This window comes from Triturus cristatus, chromosome 3_2 (assembly GCF_964204655.1).
Source record: "Triturus cristatus chromosome 3_2, aTriCri1.1, whole genome shotgun sequence".
Lineage (NCBI taxonomy): Eukaryota > Metazoa > Chordata > Amphibia > Caudata > Salamandridae > Triturus > Triturus cristatus.
Genome location: NC_140584.1, coordinates 201,742,133 through 201,763,695, shown reverse-complemented (window position 1 = coordinate 201,763,695; position 21,563 = coordinate 201,742,133). Strand labels below are relative to the sequence as shown.

General features: G+C 42.6%; 1 protein-coding gene across 2 annotated transcripts in view; it reads right to left on the bottom strand.

The window, feature by feature from the left end:
- The window catches only part of SNX4 (sorting nexin 4), a 467,422-nt gene that overhangs the window by 317,505 nt on the left and 128,354 nt on the right, over positions 1–21,563 (bottom strand). For both annotated transcript variants that reach the window (XM_085647507.1, XM_085647506.1), the window contains one exon: positions 2,703–2,824. In XM_085647507.1, coding sequence (XP_085503633.1) covers positions 2,703–2,824 — 122 coding nt within the window. The remainder of the gene's footprint in view (positions 1–2,702; positions 2,825–21,563) is intronic.

Genomic DNA, 21,563 nt, shown 5'->3' with positions numbered 1-21,563 from the left:
GCCCCGCTTTGCTCAACAGAAGGATTTTTTGCAGGAGGAGTGGAACAAATTTGGACCTCGCACTTGTCATCAGGCCATAATAGCTGCTATGAACTCAGAAAACACAAAGCTAAACATCCGGTTCACAAAATTTTATAGCAGAGCAGCTAAATCGCTGGGGAAAGATAGGGCAGCAAATACTCTGCTGGTTGGTCGCGCCGCTTTATCACCATAAAACCACTTAACGACCGCCAGCTTATCCAGCATGGCCCATCTGAACATTGTTTTCATCTCTCAAATTAATTGTCATGTTCACTTGCCTCCCTTTTAGATTTTTAAAAGCGATACTGTGACTGTTCTGTTACCCAAGACTTCGAACCATACAGGCTATAATCTCAATACTAGGATTCTCTTAACCTTAACCCATTTTAAAGTAAGATTATTGCACTGTTTAACTTGGGTTCTTTTTTAAACTTTGCTCTGCGTATACATGAATTACATGGTTTTTAACATTTTTGTTATGGTTTTTAGTAATCAAACAATAAAACTTTGAATTGGATTGAATTGAAGAATCTCTCTTAATTATGTGCTGAGGTGATTGCAACTACATAAGCTTCTATTACAGATGATTCAGAGAAGCCTTGTGAATGGGTTTCCAAAGGAGGGGCCTTTACATTTCCAAAAACAATTTTAAATTTCCATGAGAGAGCGAGAGCTTGGTAATGGGGATACACAATTCTACATCTCTCCCAAGAAGTCCTTAAACACTGAAAAGGTAAGAGTGAAAACTTGATGAACTGTTTCAGCAAGGGGTAATTCCTGCCATGTGAAACTCAATGAAGGTAAACTGCAGGTCCAATTTAGTGATAAGAAGGAAACAGGGCAACACTGCCTCATGGCAGAATGTGCTAGGCGTGCTATTCCTCTATAAACCTAAAATGGAGAACCTCTTGTTTTAAGGCACAGGGAAGTCAAGTGGAAAGGTATTTATTCTCCTTTACAATGTAGATAAACTTTTGTGGATGGTTCAAACGCCCATATACTTGAGTGACTGAGGAATCAGGTCGTCTAGGGTATTAGGTACTATACAAATCAGAGTAGGTTTAGGAGTGGCAGCAACAAGAACAGGTCAAGGGTGGGAGGCTTTGAGTGACAGTTTGACGTTTAAACCCAGAAAGGAGATTAGACCAGCATAGTCACTTACTGTGATCCCTCCAATATGCACAAGATCTTGAAACCACTCCCATCAGAATCATTCTGGGTAGATCAGCATAATCCTAACTAGCAGTGTCTGACCTCAACATAGATGGTATTGGACAGGGCCAGAGAGACAGGATCGTAGAAGAATCTGCTCTGCCAGCGATTAAAAGGCACCATCCTTCATCCTAAACTTGTGATACCTTGCCATGAATACTTTGTACTTTGTATTTGCCGGCAGCTCAACTTGTGAAAAATATTGTGCAGAATTTGTTATTTTAAAATCACTTGTGGTTTGCTTGAAAAGCCTGCTCTATGAGTCTACGTAAATGTTGTCCCGAATCTGAGTGAGTGACGCAGTACCGCTTGCGCTTCAAGGTGGAAGTTCCCCTAACCCCACTTGCTTAGTTAGTATACTGTAGTGGCATTGTCCTCTGGCTAAGAATGGAATTTGTTTTGTTTGATGGGAAGGTGGACAGACTGTTCTTAGCCCCAGTAGGTTGGTGTAATACAATGTATTTTTTTCCTGCATGAATCGGAAACAAAGCAGACCCTGTAACTTTCCACTTCATCATCAATGTGTCTGTTACAAGAAACTCAACTGAATACATGAAGTTTTTAAAGTTTGTCTTCCCAGTCTCTAGGGTTTATTTCCATTCAACTTCATTACACTGTGCAGTGGGTTTATGTTAAACCGGCCTCTTGAACCATAAAGTATGTATGATGTCATAGAGCCATGAAGGGGACATTTCTACTGTGCTCTTAGAAGATGTTCGCAGTAACTACATACGCAGAAGTCTGCTTTTCAAAATTAACAGTCCAGAATTGCCCCAGGTAGATGTGGATCCCCAGACCTCACAAAGAGTCTGTTGTATGAAAATCCTGCTGTGCCGGTTGGAAAAATGAAGCTTTTATCAGTCAATAGTCAGGAATAGATAGATGAATAATCGGATTCATTTTTTCAGATGACCTGCTGCTACAGTCATGCGCTTGGAAAAAGCATGCGAGGCTGGTTTTAGACTGAAGGAAAAGACTGTGGACAGCTGGCGATTTCTACTAATGACAAAACACAGGAAAGTGCAATGTTTCTTCACATTACGAATGTGAAAGTAGGTATTCTGGAGATCAGTGGTCCAGAACCCATCCTGTTGCTGGAGTGACAGAAAATGTAATGAAAGGTTATCATCCTGAACAGTTTTCATTACAGCCACCTGTATGCAGTCTAAAGAGTGGGTCTGAAGTCCTACTTCAGACATTTCATTAGTTATGGAGGCATCCTTCTGATACTAAACGTAAATCACCCGCATCAAGTCTCCTTCCACTATGCATACAATGCCTGTTATTGCAGAACTTAGAAATGCAGTATTTAGAACCATCAATGAAGAGCCCACACAATAAAGTATTTCAGGAATGTATATTAAATAAACACATTTCGAAATGTTGACTAGTACTTAAACTCAGTATTGCAGTTTCTTCCATTTCCACAAAACCATTAACAATATCAATTATCCCCACAAATGTCTTACCTAGTCTCTACAAGGTATGCAGTGTACGTTTCTTGCATATTCATGGCATTTCTCCCAGTTCGTTTTTCTGCTTCTGAAACGCTGATCTCAATTTTTTTCAGTAAACTATTTTCTTCCGTCATCTTGACAAAAACAGAAAAGCACATAAAATTACAAAATTAAGGCAGAGGGTTTTGATAAGTTACTACAGTCATTTTGTGTTGCACTGGACAGAAGATATAGCAGAAAAATATACTGATGAAAAAAAACATCTTTAAAAGTAACATTTTTTTTTAGCAAAGCCTTTGCCATCCCTCCATGTGACCTTTTTGGGCGCTATGATGGAGGGTAGAAATACTCTGGACTTTTCTCAAAATGTTGAATGCTGTGTGCCCACAAGTTTCTTCGGCCATGGCAACTTTGAGCTACCTCCGGCCTACATCCCACATAAAACTATGCAGGGAAGAGATGAGAACACATCTTCCTTTGTGGTACTAATCTCCTCATTTGTATAGAGAATAGGGGGCGGGAGGGGTGAGTAAGAACATAAAATGTGTTTGAACCAACGTTTCTCTCAATACCAAAATTGCGATAATGTGTGTTATATGTTAGTGCGCTTTCTTGCTGTATTTTCTCAGTCTCCATTTCATCAATTACAAAAGACAAGTGATAACTCTTCCTACAAACAGAGCCATGCATACAACATCACAAGAAGGAATGAAGACAGGCAGATAAATTTACCTAAATAGAAATAAACTATAAGAAACCGTAGGTCTAAGAGAAGGGAAGCCAACTGATAATGGAGTGAAATAAAACAAGACAGAAGACCACTAAGCAAGAAAGCAAAAGCAATCAAGACCTTGACCGGTAGAACTACGTGGATACAAATTGTGGCTGGCAACACATATTAGCCTAAAGTTGCTCAATGCTCTACTACAACTTTGCATGGCTAAAGTTTCAATGTGTTAAGGTGGGTGTACCAAGAAGTGCTGAAATACCAAGGCCCTTACTGAGAAACTGCCAATTTGAGTGCGTGAATTTCAAAAAGCAATATATGCATTTAACATTTGGAAGAATCGAATTGTTGATTTACATATGCAAGATACACAAATATCTGGATTGGGGCATCCACTCTTATAACTTAGGAACATGTTACAATTTCTTTTAGTGCCTATTTGGTTGGAGATCTTGCATGCACTGCGGTTCATAAATGGCTCAAATTGGCTCTCATTCAATGCCCGCATTCTAGGGAAGAAATTAAGTCTTGCAGAATGGCTTACAAAAAGGTTATCGATCTGAGGAAAGATGAGCTTAGAAAGAAAGCTTGGGAGGATTTGTAGAGAGCAGGTAATTCTAAGGATAATGCTGCGTTCTAAAAAAAAATTTGAGAACAAACCATTCTTCTAGGGCTATAATAAACTCATAATTGAATCAAACATTACCGTACATTCCTGGGTAGAACGTTTCCCAGCTGTATATGATCCAATAAATGGTATCTCTCTACCAGCTCATTTGGAAGTTATACAACCCGATCAGGAAGCTGAACTTTTAATCATGCTGTCGACTGAGGTCCAGGATGTTATCTTAGCAATTAATAGAAGTCCATATGGGAAAGCCCCAGGTCTCGACAGAGTCCCTATGCACTTGTTTAAAGAAAATAGTTCATTTTGGGCCCTTCTTATAACGAATGTGCTAAAAGCTGCCATAACAAGTCAATTCATTCCATCTTGCGAGGACGCAGCGGCGGCCCCAATATTTAAACAAGCACTGACAAAGCCAATATGTTGCACCTATTTGAGAACCATTGGCATTGAGTAGAATATAGAGGAGTGGAGTGGAATAAAGAGGAGTGGAGTGGAATAAAAGAGGAGTGGAGTGGAATAAAGAGGAGTGCAGTGGCATAGAGTGGAGTGGCTCATTTGCATGCCAGGATTGGTGAAAAATATAACACTGCAAAGGAATATTAGACTTAAGAATAACCTAAGTGTAGTGGTCTGTGAGATTCACAGTCACTGCAGAAATCTAACAAAGAAAGCCATCCCAGTTAGTTACCTGTAGAGGTGGTTTTATAGCTAAACATATAGCCAGAAGGATTTTTTTCAAACAGTGATATTACTTGTTTAAGTGATGCTTCTATATTTATAGATGCAAGACCTAAATGAGGCCACATCACTGCCCTCTAAAGTAAAATGTCTTTGGTTGAACATATCTTTCTAGGCAGCAGTGGCCAAGGAGTGTACAGGATTGAGGCTAGATTTTCAGGATGTCCCCAAGAATATATTTACATAAATTTACATAAAGTAAACTGAAAATCTGTAATGTTATGTTGCCTTTGTTGCCGAAACCCATACTGAGAGAGAGAGAGACTGGAAATGTTGCTGACAGTTTGGTTTCACATAATTTGTTGGGGCCCTCTTTGAGTAACGGCATAAATTCTAGATTGGGAGCCGCATGAGATATCGGTAATCCTTCCACAATAAACAATTAGGCAAGCAGAATGGATAATCCAGCGCACCACTATGTTGGATCACGCACTAAAGTGTTCTCTTAAAGGATGTGCGGATACGCAATTTTAGCTTAAGTCTTTGCTATCTAGAGACCAGCAATGCATGTTCTGATATGTGTTTTTTAAAAATACCCTTCAGCTTCTATCGTTGTCTTCCCAATTAATTCCTAATTTATGCACTTCATGGACAGTGATGGAATTTTAAATATGACATCAGAATGATTAATGGCATCTCCAATCAAAGTGCTATTTAAATCAACATGCATGTATGTGCAGCAATATATGACGCCTTCTACAACAAGCGTTCAGCGTTTGTAACCAGGTTACACTCAAAGCCATTGTTAGTATTCACACCTTATCTTCATGGCATCAAATGAACCTGATGAAGTGCTGTTATATTGAACAGTATTAGGCACACCGCAACATTCTAGTCCGCATCTAATGAGGGAAACGGAGGATCTAAGTGCTGGTATGCTTGGGGTTGCTGGCTGAGAAATGCGACCTTGGTAAACTCACCATACTGCCATTGGACCAGCTGCAATTTTTTCTTTTGCATCAGCAAGAAAAGAAAAAGAACAGCCCTTACATAACCAATGGTTCTTTATTTCTCAGCTGTGGATAAGATATTTGTCTGGTTCACCTTTCATGTGTTTAAGCTCAGCACACACAGGTTTAAGTAGACAAAGGGCTGCGCACAGTTACAGAAAAAACAACAAATAAACTAAAAGTCTATCTATTGGACTAAATTCTTTACCAGAAGAACTGGATTTTGTTACTAAGGGCAGAATTCTATCAAAAGCAACAAAGAATGTCTATTTTATCTCCTACCATATATAAGCTGTTTGATGCCCTGCCAAGTACCACACATCAGGCGTTAGATTAACGCATTTTAATGTGGAGGTCAACATCACCGCATTAAAATGCATTAATCACGCATTTTACCACCTTGACCTTCGCACACTGTGAGGGAGAAGCAGGGAGTACTCGCGAGAGCCAGAGCTGCATTGACAGCAGCACGGCGCCAGAGTGCTGTGCACACGGTGCTGCAAGACTAATATTGGCCTCCCAGGTCCGTGTTAGTAAATAAAATATTGCCCGACACATGTTGAGAAATTAACCCCTTGCGTGTGTGGGACAGCCGGGAGCCGTCCCAGGTCACGGTGGGCTTGTGCATCGGACGGCCCTTTGGGGCACAAATATTTTGGCTGTTTCTGCCCCCCCCCCCCCCCCGGGGAAGATCGGGTAATTATTCCTTTAGTTTTATGTGCTCCACTAGGCCACCAAGGATTTCTGTTTTTTTTTATATTCGGTTATATGTTTACTGCTCCCCCTTGGGGCGCAATTATTTTGGCCGTTTCATCTCCCCAGGGGGCAGATCAGCAATTTTTTTTTTAGTTTTGTGTGCCCCATTTGGCCACCAGGGATTTCATTTTTTTAATATTCAGTTATATGTTTGCGGGAAGGGGCCGCTTGGGCAAGGGTCGCTCCCCTTTAGGGAGCAATACGTTTGTACGTTTTTGTCCCCCCCGGGGGGGGGGGTGGGGGGCAGATCGGCTGATATATTTCGTTTTGTTTGCCCCACTAGGTTACCAGGGATTTTTTTTTTCTTTTTTATGTTGAGGAGCTCCCAATTATGGGGGTGAATATTTTGGCCGTTTCTGCCCCCAAGGGAGGCAGAAGCCATTAAACACCAGGGATTTTTTTTTATGTTGTTGGGGAGATGCCCCTTGGGAAAGGGTCGCTCCCCTTTATGGGGTGATTACTGGGGCCGTTTCAGACCCTTTGGGGGCAGATCGGCCATATGTTTTTAGGCCCATCTGTCCCCAAGGGTGAAGAAGCCACTAGTCACCAGGGTTTTTTTAAATGATGGTGTTGGGAATCAGCCTTATGCTTTTAGGCCCATATGCATCCCAGCTTGGCTGGTGGATTGTGTGTGGACTGGTGCATAATTTGTATATGTGATTGTAATGTTTTATTTCTCCTCTTTTTTCTTGTGCAAAGCTTTTGACTCTTGTTTGCGGTTTCGGCAGTGGCTGATCTGCAGTTTGCGTCGTTGCACGTATTTGGTAAGAAAAACATTTTTGTTGTGTTTACTCCAAATTAGTATTATTGTCATGCATGAATGAACTTTTTGTAAGTTGTGTCATAATAGCAGCATATTTAGTTTGTGTTTTGAGCGTGAAATTCATCTTGGATTTATGCACGATGTGTATTGCGTTGTCTTATGTGTAATGTTCTTTTATTTTTTAGTGGGATATTGTTGGTCCTTGCTGTGTCTGTGAAGAGTAGGTGGTGGTGAGTCTAGCTGTTTCTGTCAAGTGAGTGGTATCGTGTTTGAGTATATAGGTCTTTGTGATAAAGCCACATTTTGTTTATAACTTATTTTACAAAGTGTTTGTTGTTGTTGACCTGTTTGACACGTTAACTTTATAAGTAAGGATTATGGCTAGCTGCAGAATTACTGCTCTGCAGGTGGTTTGTATGCTATTTGAATCTTCCTCTGACCATGATTATGAGACTGACAGTGTGTCTGAGGCAGAGAAGGAAGTGCAAGATTCTGGAAGTGAGTTTTCTGTCCACGAGGAATCATCTGATGAGGAAACTAATCTCAGTGCGAATGAAGCTACTCTCAGTGCAGTTGAAGTGCCTGTTTTAGAGGAGGACACGGATGTGTCAATGGTGCAGCAAGAGGCATCTGGATTGCAGCCCGGGCTGCAAGGCTTCCTACTGGAAGTGCCTGGACTCTGGGTTGATCCAAACATGGTGCAGCCGGTGTGCCTGCCGTTAGTGGTGATGCAGGGTGTAGAGTGAATTGTGAAATGTTTTGCCTATACATTTCAGTTGTTTACGGATGATGTATTTTTGGCTGAGATTGTTGAGCAGATTAATTTGTATGCTTAACAGTATTTGAGGGACAACAGTGCCAGACTTAGACCCCGCTCTAGAGCTACCCGGTGACTTCTACAGATCTAGATGAGATGAAGAAGTTTTTGGGTTTGACTTTTTTGATGAGCTTGATAAGGAAGCCGTACCTAGCGTCATATTGGTCTACCAGTCCCTTGATGGCAACGGCCATATTTCCTGCAATTAAGAGTTCTGATCGGTATTTACTTTTGCTTCGGATGCTTCGGCATTGCCACGAGATCACCCTGACTGTGACCGTCTTTTTAAGATTCGGCCTGTCCTTGATCACTTTGTAGATAGATTTTCAGAGATCTATACACCTGGGAAAGAAATAGCTGTTGAGGAGTCTTTGGTCCTGTTCAAGGGCCCCTTTGGTTTTTAAGCAGTACATTCCTAGCAAGAGGGCATGTTATGGAATTAAGATGTATATGTTGTCTGAGAGTAGGACAGGATATGACTATAATTTCCGGGTGTACACTGGTAGGGATTCCACTATTGACCCCCATGGCTGTCCGTACACTTTAGGAGTTTCAGAGACTTTTTAACAAAGTTCACCATTTGTACCTATATAACTTCTACACTGCTGCAATTTTTAAGGAATTGTTCAAAGTGGACACTTGCTTCTGGCAGAATCCGCTCTAACTGTAAAGGTTATCCAAAAGAGCTTGTTTGCAAAAAGCTTGAGAGGGGACAGTGCAGTGCCTTGCGTAGTGATGAATAGCTAGCTGTGAAATGTGTGGACTGGAGAAATGTGTACATGCTGACTACCATCCATGATGAAAGTACTTCACCTGTGACTGTTTGTGGTCAGTTTGCTGAAGTGCGCAAACCTGTGTGCATTGTAGACTGCAATAAGCACATGGGTGGATTCGATAGAGTGGATCAGAGGTTGGAACCTTACACTGCTGTTTGTTATGCTTACATTTGGTATAAGAAGTTGGCCATCCATCGCTTCAATTTAGCAACTTTAAAAAAAAAAACTATGAATGCTTTTATGGATTTTGACAAAATACAGGTCAATTACAAATATGAACGATATTAGGCTTATTCCATAGTACAAAGTACCATCCGTGCATGGTACCCATTACAGTCATGGTGCATTCAGACGTCGCAATTCTTTGCGTTGCAGTTCCATTTCCGGCGATGGACAAACACATAAGTCACCTCGGTAGGCATTCCACTTGCCCCACTTTTTGTCCCACTTCTTAGGACACATTCTCGCTTTGAACACCACTTTTTCTGCTATCATGCATTTGTCAAATTCTTTAACCCACATTCTGAGTGAAGGTCTGTCCGCCACTCCCCACTTCCTCGCTATCTCCCTTTTGACTAGAGTGTATCCTAATGTCGTGAATTGCTGTTCGATGTCCGTGAGATCAGTCCCCCTCCCACAGTGTTCTCACTCCCGGGCAGTCCCATATCATATAAGTTAGCAACTTTTAATGCTTTTGTTGTGTTGAAGGAGTGTTCCCCAGCATCAAGGATGATTTTTGTTCAGATTCAGGAGTCTGAGATAGGCAGCCTTGTTGTAGAGGAACAGGCAAGTGTTACTAGAGCTGGAGTGGTGGAGGATGTGGCTAGATTGAAAGATCGACACTTTTCCGATTTAATTCCTCCCAAGTCCCAAAAAAACAATCCCTGTAAGCGATGTAGAGTCTGTTTACGAAGAGGTATGCGGAAGGAGATTCGTATGCACTGTGCTGATTGTCATTCTAATCCTGGACTGAGTGTGCCTACATGTTTCAGCTTGTATCACACTCAAAAGAGTTTTTGGGAGCAACCGTGAGTCTAATAGTGTACTGCCTGGTCTGTATGGTTTAATATTTGTTGTTCAGTTTCACGGTTGGCATTAGATGGAGGTATTTAGTTACCGCGGTTGTGTTTGTACTTATAGTTTTGCATCTAGTTCCAATTGGTTTATGGTTTCTTTCTAGTTAAAAAAAAAAGATTTGATGATGGTGTTCATGGACTGGCGTTTGGCAGGGCGGTGTGCGTGGACTGGAGCTTGGCTGGCGGTGTGCGTGGACTGGCGCTTGGCTGGCAGTGTGCGTGGACTGGCGCTTGGCTGGCAGTGTGCTTGGTCTGGCGCTTGGCTGGGGGTGTGCATGGGCTGACACTTGGCTGCGCGTGTGCGTGTGCTGGCACTTGGCTGGGGGTGTGGGTGGACTGGCGTTTGGCTGGTGGTGTGCATGGACTGGCGCTTGACTGGCGGTGTGCGTGGACTGGCATTTGGATGGCAATGTGTGAGTAGTGACCTGCGGTTGGTCATTACACACTGCTAGCCAAGCACCATTGCACACACTACGTCAACTGCCAGTCGGTGTCATTGTTGTCTCAGTCATGTGAGCGTATGAAAGTGATGGGCCCTTGAATGGCGACTCTGTTGATGTGAATGTTGTAATGTGCTTGGCTAGCGGTGTGAATGGTCTTCTGTGTGTCACGAATGAAAGGTGTGTGAATGGCCTGTAAAGAGGTTGGTGCATTGCGGTGACTTAAAGCTCATGCGCTGTGCGTCATTGGTTCAGGTTTTTAACCTTTTAACTATAAACAATGCATTTTCTTTTTGTGAAATCTCTTGTGAATAAAATTTTACGCTCAGAACCTTCACTCACCCTTGTGCCAAATCCAACCAGTATATGTGTGTACTCAAGGAACAGATGGATAGGCAGTCATATTTGTCTTGTCTGTCTTTCTCTGCCAGGGTGTACATTGTCTGTTGATGTGAGTGTTGTAATGTTCTGGGCCCACAGCTGGTGGTGTGAACGTGTGTGTCAAGTATGAAAGGTGTGTGAATGGCCTGTAAAGAGGTTGGTGCCCTGACGTGGCTTTACAGCTAATGAGCTGCGAGTCATTGGTTCAGGCTTTTAACCTTTTAATTATTAACAGTGCATTTCCTTTTTGTGAAATCTCTTGTTATTAAATATAAATGTTGAACCTTTCACTCACCCTCGTGTCAAATCCAACCAGTCTGTGTGTGTGTGCTTGAGGAACAGATGGATAGGCAGTCATATTTGTTTTGTCTGTCTTTCTGTTCTAAGGTGTAGTTTGTCTCTAGGGAAAATCTACCAACTTTAGATATTTTTTGTAAACAAAAAAAAACTGGTTGAATACTGGGTGGTGTGCCTCTCATGGTTCCTAACAACTTGTTTTACTCACAATGCCATGCAAACCTCAAAATAGGACTATAGTCACACATTTTTGTTGCATTACTGTGTCATAATCTTCTGGTATCAGAAAAAACACAATTTTCCTACAATTCAGCGTTCCCTCAGGTTTCCCGATAAAAATGATACCTCACTCTTGTGGGTGGGCCAAGTGCCTGCAACAGGCAAGCCCCAAAACATATTGTGGAGACACCAAAATTACCTATCACAAAACGACCTGGTTTTGCAAAGGGAGGGGGGGTGGGCACCTGAGTTTTTGGCCTTGGGCTCGACGGCCATCTAGGGAAACCTACCAAACTCTCAACATTTCTGAAAACTAGACACCCGGGGGAGTCCAGGGAGGTATGGCTTGCATGGACCCCCCCCCCCCTATGTTTTCCTACCCAGAATCCCCTGCAAACCTCCAATTATGCTGAAAATAATGTAATTTTTCTCAAATTTCTGTGTGGAAAAGTTGTGGTATCGCCGGGCCGACACAAATTTCCTACCATGCAGCATTCACCAAGGTCTCCCGATAAAAATGATACTTCACTTGTGTAGGTGGGCAAAGTACCCGTGACAGGCAAGGGCCCAAAACGTATTGTGGAGACATCAAAATTACCTATCACAAAACGACCTGGTTTTGCAAGTGGGGGTCACCTGGGTTTTTAGCCGCGGTCTCAGCGACCTTCTAGCGAAATCTACCAAACCCAGAAATTTTTTAAAACTAGAAACCCGGGGGAGTCCAGGGAGGTATGGCTTGTGAGGACCCCCCCAACGTTTTCCTACCCAGAATTCCCTGCAAACCTCAAATTCAGCTAAAAAAAAATCTAATTTTTCTCACATTTCTGTGTGGGAAAGTTGTGGGCTCACCGGCCTGACAACAATGTCCTACCATCCAGCGTTCCTCCAGGTCTCCTGAAAAAAATGGTACCTCACTCTTGTGGGTGGGCCAAGTACCCGCGACAGGCAAGTGCCCAAAACGAATCATATTGTGGAAGGCTTAATTAGCCTTCGCCACCATGGAAAGATATTGATGAAACAGTATCCTGATGAAGACACTTTTGCCAAAGCACGCGTAGTCAATAAACCTTCAAGCCTTCCACAATATGATTCATGTTCATGTTTAAATATAGAATGACTAATATTGGATTTTTGTCTTCAGCTGTATATAATAAAAATCATTGTTGACTGGAGATGATGTCCTTTCTGCTGCACCACCTACACTAAAATGGCTTTATCATATGTTTTTCTTCTGTATCAATGTATTGTTAAGAACAACTGTTTTTTTTCTTTATTTTTTTTTTCCAATTTCAAAATATCTTTATTGAAAATTTTATGCAAAAACAGAACAGGAGCTGGTGTCAGGGCCCAATGCCCCAAAGTACATGTGACGGTGCTTCACCTGATCAGCAGACAAATGCCATCAGTAGACGAACCCCTTGACAGTGAAATCGCCCCTTAGTCCCCAACTCCCGAAGAAAGAGAGGAAGAAAGAATAAAGGGAAGAAAGTGAAAGGAGAGACAGAAAGGGGAAGAGAAAAGAGAAGAGAGAGTTATCTAGCGCCTCAAGCCTCTTAATAATATAACATAGTACAACAACAAATATCCGGCCATGTCAGTGACCGTAAATGTGACGACCACATGGGAATTTTCTTCCAGAAAGTGAAATCATGGCGGCTTATGAGAAGCAAAATAATCGTCCAGGGTAGACCATATGTTCCTCGTGGAGGATTTCCAAGGTGAATGTTGCAAAACAATATTGTCTGCCCCCCTGAGGTGTATGACCCAGTTCATCCAACACTTGTAAGAGGCCTTACTAGTATCCTTCCAATTGGTGAGTATCATTTTAACTGCAGAAATCAACAGTAGATCAAGGAGAGCTCGGTCCCCCTCCGACTGCAAATCCACCTGTAAAAAAGCAGTTACCACGGACGGTAGGGACCTAGGGAGAATACAGTTAAACAAATTAGACAAAAACAAGTAGACCTTATCCCAGAAGGGTTTCACAACAGGACAGTGTAGAATTAGGTGAGCCAAATCCCCTTTGTCTTGCTTACAATTCCAACACACATCATCTTCCCGGATCCCCATGGAGAACAGCCTAGCCGGTGTCCAAAAGGCTTTGTGTAATAGCCAAAATTTCGTTTGGGAGAGAACTGGGGAAATCTTATTACGTGTAACTGATCTCCATAGCGGGGGCCAAGAATCTTCAGTTAGCCGATTATCCGAAAGCCCCTTCCAGTAATCTACTACCTTAGAATTAAGGTTGGAGGATTTTGGGCGCAGAAGTTGATAAATCTGGGAGACTTGATGACCAAGCCTATTAAGTTTTGCCACAAACTTGGGTAGCGATGGGGAGCTAGGAGACATTCTGGATTTCGTAATGGCAGCCCTCACTTTCAGAAAATTATAGAATTCGATATCAGCCAAATGGAAACGAGATTGAAGTTCACTGAACGTCAGTGGGTATGCATCATTTACCAATTGGTGGGGAAAAAAGATACCTCTTTTACACCAGGAGTCAAGGAGTAAAGGCTTACCATTATAAAGGAACTTGGAGTTTAGCCAAAGCGATTCCATATTGGAGCCCTTCATACTAACATCCATGGACCTATCTATTTTTAAGAGAGCCAATTTAGTATTCTTAAAGATGGATCTGGAGTGGATGGCGACAAGGCGGTTAGCCGTGAGAACAGACAGAGGACGTATGTTCTGGAGGAGAGCCCCTTCCACTTCCAGCCACACTGGTATATAGTGATCAGGAGGAGAAACCCAAAGCAGGCCCTGCCTCGCCAGAAAGGCATATTGGTAGAGACGAAAGTCAGCCAGGTTAACGCCTCCCATTGTCTTATAAAGCCTCATTTTTCCAATGCTGATTCTGGCTTTTTTACCACGCCAAAGAAAGGATGTTAAAAGAGTATCTAATTTATGGTGAAAGGAGTCAGTCAATAGCAATGGTAGCATACTTATGAGATAATTAACTAAAGGAGTAACCATCATCTTGATAGTCTCAATTCTCCCCCACCACGTGATGAATTTAGGGGACCAGGCATCCAAGAGTGTCTTAATTTTCTGTAGGAGTACCTTTTCATTTTGATACAGGGTGTCCATAATATTATTACCAAATTCAATCCCAAAGTATTTAATAAAACTCGACTGCCATGTTAACCCAGAGTCCCCCAACATTTCGCTAGTACAAAACACGTTTAGTGGTTCAACTTCCGATTTATCTCTGTTGAGTTTATACCCAGAGTGCAGAGAATACACTGCAATCGTCTCCATTAGGGCAGCAATGGAGGAATCCGGACGCTCTGTAACTATCAAAATGTCATCCGCATACGCGGCCAATTTGACACGTACACCATTGATGTCCACACCCGCAATATCCGCGTTGAGCTTGATAGCCTGAAGAAGGGGTTCCAGCGCCAAGAGGAAAAGTGATGGAGATAGAGGGCATCCCTGTCTGGTACCCTGATATAGGGGGAAGGACTCCGAAAGAGCCCCATTGACAGCTATACGTCCAGTCGGTTTTAGGTAAAGTGACATAACCATTTTAATAAAGTCCTTACCCAAGCTAAAGAAATGCAGGCAACGTTCCAAGAACGACCAAGAGACTCTGTCGAAGGCCTTCTCGGCATCTAACGTAATGGCAATCGAGGTTACAGATTTGGTTGCAGCATTTTCTAATACATGGCATAACAGACGTGTGTTATCATTGGATAACCGGTTCCGGAGGAACCCCACCTGGGAATTGCTTATTAATTTATGAAGGATCAAATTGAGTCTGACCGCGAGAATTTTGGCGTATATTTTGCAATCAACATTTATAAGCGAGATGGGCCTATAATTTTTTGGGTGAACAGGGTCCTTCCCCTCCTTGGGGATAACCACGATGTTAGCTTCAGTCATGGAGTCAGGTGTGTGTCCAGTGTCAGCTATATGGTTAAAAACCTGTTTCATAGCAGGACCTAATTGGGTTAAGAAAGATTTATAGAAGGATGCCGTGAAGCCGTCCGGCCCTGGGGCTTTGTTTTCTTTCAAGGACCTGACCATCTTATCTATTTCCGAGCTGTTGATTTCCATACCTAGCATGGCAGAGTCGTCTTCTGAAAGTTGTGGCAAATTAAGATCACGGAGGAAAGCAGTGCACTTCTCAGTGTCAAAAGTCTGATTATTTGAGTATAGGTCCTGATAGAATTGTTTAAAAGTATTGAGAATGCCCTTGTGTGTTGTGTGGGTTAGGTTTTTAGCGTCCTTGATTGAAGAGATAACATGTTGATTTTGTCTATGTTTAAGATATGAAGCTAAAAGTTTCCCTGCCTTGTTGCCCTCACAAAGATTCAGCGCTTTAAATTTATTAATCCACATCCCCGCTCGTTCACTCAATGTCTTATTGTACTCATACTTCTTCTGTGTCAGAGTCAATAGTAGAGTAGAATCGTTTAAGGAGGCAATATGGGCAGTCTCTAAGTCTCTAATTTCCCGTTCTAGTTGGCGTAGTCCCCAATTCAGACGTTTATTTATTTTTGTTTTTATCGCAATGATTAGCCCCCTTATAGTGGCCTTCAATGCGTCCCAGTGTGTGTTTATATTAGTATCAGACACCTTGTTGTGACCAAGGTATTCTGAAATGGCCTCCGCAATCTTCTTTTTATCTTCAGGGTCTGATAAGACATCATTGTTAAACCGCCACCGTTTGGGAGTTTGTTCCCTGTGACTTCCGGTTAAGGTAAGAGAGATGCAAGAGTGATCAGAAATCAATCTTGGGGCAATATCAGAGGACTCAATGAGGCTGGTGTATGCCCCAGAGACAAGGATATAATCAATCCTAGTGTATGAATTGTGAGGGGCCGAAAAGAAAGTGTAATCCCTTGTGTCTGGGTGTTGGAGTCTCCAGGGATCTTTGAGGTTAAATTTAGAACAAATAGTGGTGAGCTCAGCGTGTGAACTCGTAGGTTGGTAGTGGCAGTTGGACTGTCTGTCAATTATCGGGTCCAGGGGAAGACTGAAGTCCCCTGCCATTATTATTAAATCCTCCCGAGGAATACTATCCAGCCTGTCAGAGACACTAGCCCAAAAGGTGGGGTCATCCGTGTTGGGGTTAAGAACAACTGTTAACCAGCTGTTTAACAAACCTTTCGCAACCTTTTAACTTTAGTACTTTTTTCAATATTGTATTAAAAAATAAAAAACTATACATGTTATTTTGAATAGAAAAACTCTTGTTTATTTTTGACCAGTTTGTATTGTTGCATGTTTGCTTCATATCTACATGCCCGCAGACTCATATGAAAAATGTCATGCTCAAGAATGTTTTCAAATTGGTAGCTACATATCCCCACAACCAGAAGGGTCCGCAGATGTAGCGGCATATTGCTTTCAAAAATCTGTCAGACTTAGAAGAAGTTACAGGTGAAAACGTTGGCACAAATGGCTGTTTTTTTCAACTCAATTTCAATATTTTCAACTGTAAGTTTCTATTAAAATAACTTCAAGGATCTACACAAATGACCCCTTGCTGAATTCAAAATTTGGTCTACTTTTCAGAAATGTATACCTTTCTGGGACCCATTATTGCTATCGCACCCATTTCTACCACTAATTGGAAGGAGGCTGAAAGCACGGAAATACGCTATGTCCCATTAAAATGCCAAAACTGTGTAGAAAAGTTTGTTTTTTTGACAAAAGTCTGCCTGTCCCTAAAAGCTGAGAAGATGGTGATTTCAGCACCACTAACCCCTTGTTGATGCCATTCGCAGGGGAAAAAAGAGACGCTTTCTTCTGTAGCACTTTTACCCATTTAAAAAAAAAAAAAAGTAGCTGTATTTTTGCTAATTCCTGGGTCTCCTCCAGCAGAATCCACAAACCCTGGGTACCTTTAGAATCCTCAGGGTGTTGTAAAAAAATGGTGCAAATTTGACGTTCATAACTTATGTGGACAAAAAGTTGCTGGGGCCATAGCGCAAACTACCACAAATAGCCAAAAAAAGGCTTAGCACGGGGGGGGGGGGGGGGGGGGGGGAGGGGGAAGGATTAGCTCCAAAGGGGTTAAGGACCATTAATATTATGGAATTTAAATTTAATTTTGGCAACCTGCAACTCTCAACTGCTTTGGGCTCTTGGCGCAGTGGGCTCTGGGCTAAGCGGACTGTATTCAGAAGCCCACTCAGACTCTCTCGTATGAGCTGCCATAGTTCCTTCCATGCTAGTAGACAGACTAATTAACCAAGGGAGGCACCTTCTGTGGCTGTTGCTGTTTTTCCCCACCCCCAGTGTCATTGACCGCTCCTGCTTTTGGCGGCTTCTCATTCTGAATGCCACCGACCTTGGAGAAACATGAATGGGTGCCGGCAATCACACAATTCCATCTTCCGAGCCAGAATGGAGCCCGTGCGGCTTCCGCCACTCAGATCAGCCAAGTCCCATGTGGTGCAGGACAGGTCCTGTCACTATTCTGATGACTCACTATTGTGATGCCAGGGAGGAGGGTTTGGTCAGTGCAGGGCGTAGCAGGATGTTGGTCTGACCTCCTGCCCCCATACATACAGTTGCCCTGTTATGGGGGTCCCGGGAAGGGAGGTGGTGTTGTGTGGTCACGGCGTGAGTCTGAGAGCAAATGCTGCATGTCTTTAAAAGGCACTTAGCATGGCTCTAAAGACAACGTTGCCACCGCTTAGCAGCTCTCACCGTCGTAGCAAAATTATCTTCTATAGTTAGCAGTTGTCTGCAGTCAGGCTGGAGTGTGACTCACAGAGAATCTCACTTCAGCGACCCATGGGCAACTGGATTTATTTGCCCAGCTGCAGCACTAGTGTTCTGAATCACCTACTTTTGGTTAATAAGTCAAAAATTAACGCTCTGATTATAAATGTTCCTCCTCAAAGGTCGGAATTTTGCTTACTGGCAGTTTTGATTTGCCATGATGTACTAGTGCAAAGGGTTAATATCCGTACTGCAAAGCACGTATACATATTCGCAAAACTCTATTTCTTTTTTTTTCTTCAAAACCTTTACTGAACTTAAGGCATGATACAAATATGCATTCGGTTGTGCAATTTGACATCTGGATATAGTAAATAATGACATTACATTGGCACTTAGACAATACAATGACCATAACATACATTTCACTTGCAGGCAGGCAGTGTTACTAACTTGTGTGTACGGTGTGGAGTCGGCGAGTCGTGAGTAGTAGGGCTAACTCTGTCTGGGGGGTCATTTGTGGCCTGGGTCGCGGGGGCTGGTTGCTGGTCAGAAGGCTTCTCAGAACTGGAAGTCCGGTGGAGGTAAGAGATCAAGGGGGCCCAAATGTCGTGTGGTCTGTTCGCCGTGGGCATTAAGTCCCAGTATTCGTTTAAGTGTGTCTGGCAGTATGCTGCATCCGCTAGCCAGTGTTTGGGTTGTGGCACCAGACTGCGGCCCCGGTGTATCGCCACCCGGCGCTTGGCCAAAATCAATAACATTGCGGTCAGTCTCCGACTGTCATTGGTAACATCTCAGTAAACATGTGAGTGGGCCTGGCGTAAAAGGTTCAGAAGTAATGTCTCTGATGGTTATGCATACCTCCTGCCAGTATTCCGCTACCTTGGGACATGCCCAGGCCAAATGTGTAAATGTCGCATACGGTGTCGCACAGCGCGCATCTGCTGTTGTCAAACAGACCCATTTTGTATAGCACAGTTGGGGTGCGGTAGAGCCGGTGCAGAAATTTGAAATGAATGAGTCGCAGCCGGAAGTTGGGAGAGAGTCGGTTTGTTTGGTTACAGCAGTACTGCCACTGTGTTGGTGAGGGGCCTTCGGTTAAGTCGGCCGCCCACGCACACTGATCCCGCTCAGTATCAATAGGGGAAGCCGCTAACATGAATGCATATAGCCTTGTGACAAGTTTGCGTGGGGATGTAGCTGTGTGTGTGTGTATTCCAGCGCAGCATTTGGCTGGGGAGCGTCTGGGAATGTGGTATTGGCGTTTTTACAAGTCGCTCTGATTTGATAGTACAGTAGGTTGTCCAGCGGTATTGCGCGCTCGGGAAGTGGTAGGTGCAAAACTGTATTTTATGTGGTCGGATGCCTGTGTGAGTTACTGCTTTTCTCAGAGAATCTTGTCACTTGTGGAATTTCTGCGGCATGGCACCTGGTTCAGTGGGGTGGAGGGTACTTTGTTTGCATAAATAAAATGGATTTAAAACCACTTGCCAGTGGGATTGAATTTTTTGTGTGTCCAGGAGTTTTCAGGCAACAATAAAAATGTCACGATAACTCTGGTGAATGTTTCTTGTGGAGTGAGATCAGCATTTAGTGAACTGTCAGTTTTCTCTCATCATAAAGTAGCGCAGAGGGTTACTATGCCCGCTGCAAAGAACATGAACCATTCATATTAGCAGTACTGTATTTTATGGGGATAGCTGTGAGTTACTACTTTTCTCACAGAAAACATTTTTGTTACTTATGGAACTTCTACACAGAGCACCTGGAGCTGAGCTGAGGGGGTGGAGGGTGCGGAGGGTGCTTTGTATAAGTGACCCCAGGCTATTTATCCTGCAAGCAAGTCATTAGAAGAAATTGTTGTGGTCCTGCAACAGTGTCCTGAGGCTGTGGTTAATGTTTCAGGCTACCCCGGCTGAAGTTTTAAGATCTGCTTAGAGTTTCTCGTTGCTCGAATGGGTACAATTTCTGGTATTTATCAGTTTCCTTGGACTTCATTGCTTGATTTTGCTCGCAATTATGTCCCACGTTTGGTCATTGTATGTCACTCATAACTACACCGAAACTATGGCAATGTCACATATGAGCAATTGGAAACCTTGACAGCTATGTTTGTCAGAAACCAGCAAGTGGAAGGAGAAAATTCCAATAGCGTTTTGCATGGCGGGGAATTACCCGCGTTGCAGCATGGCTTAAAACTTTGGTGCGTGCGTATCTTTTGAAGAAAGAGCCCTATATAACTGTGCAGTAAAATGTAATCTGGCCCTCACCAACACCTGAATTACAATTTAGGAGGTTTAAATTGCGAAAATGATGATGCTTTCATCGCACGTTTTATTGACTTTTTATGTGTGCAAACTGTTTTGATTCGATGCCAATCAAACCAGTAGCCTTGAGATCAATGATACACGACATACAAAAACAAGCATTTTCAATGCAATAGGTCTCGCATTTGCGAGCGTTTGAGGTACTGGCATTGAAAATGACAACGCTTTTTATTTATGTGTTTTTGAAAGGAACACATAAAAAAGGCATTGTGCTTTTTAATGCCAAGAGCTCAAACTCTCAAGTCAAGTCAAGTCAAAGTATGCTTTATTCGAATAATATTCATAAAAGCAAAGTACAATTTACAATAAACATTTCATTAACTAAGTTAAAAAACTATTAAATTCAGTATAATTCGATGCAACATACTTTAAACAAATTCTGACTGAATTACGTCCATAAGGGAGACATTATTATCAATTAGCGACAAGTATTATTTGTTATCGTCAGGCAGGTAAACATGGTTGAAACCCTAGATTAAACATTCCGCATTAATAACAGTGGATACTAATTATTAAAAACAGAAAGAATTAATTGATAAACATTTTTTAAAAAACAGATTACAAATGGTAAAATGCTGAAATTAGCAAGGGGGAGAATAGTCAAAAGACTAGCAGTCTCTCCCTGTTCAAGAGAATAGTCAAATGACTAGCAGTCTCAATCTAAATCATCCACGCCCATCCTAGATATTTTGCAGTGGCAACCGAAATCCAGGGCAATGTGCTGGTGCATATAATACGTAAAGCAACAGTGCTACTAGAAGTTCCTAAATTTTTGCACATCGGGGACAGCCATATACGCCTTGGTGAAGCATAGACTTTACAAGAAAACAAAAAATGACCAATGGTTTCATTATTTGTACCACAGACAGGGCAGACAGCACTAGTTCCCGCTTCCCACTTTACTGTCAAAAATCTAAGGGGAAGTGCACCAGCTCTCAGTTGGAAGAGGAGCTTCCTGTCTCTGGGCTTGGTTATAATGTCCCAGTAAGGTTCAAGATGGGGATACATCTTGGCCTCTAGGGACTCTCTAGTCATATTACCAGTGCTGGAACTACACCAATTCCGCTGGGCAACCCTCTCCCAATAAATGGTCTTAAGCATACTTTTAGAAGGGAAGGTTGAACCTGCAGGATCTTCCCAAAGTGTGCTCAAACCAAGCTCAAGCAAGGATGCCCTAAGCGCATTTAACCAACCTATTTTGTGGTGGAGATCGGTTCTTATAATATCTAAGAAGCCCCCTGCATAGTGAGAAAGCGCAGGTGTTGTCCATAACCTGCGCCAGTACAATATTGGGCGG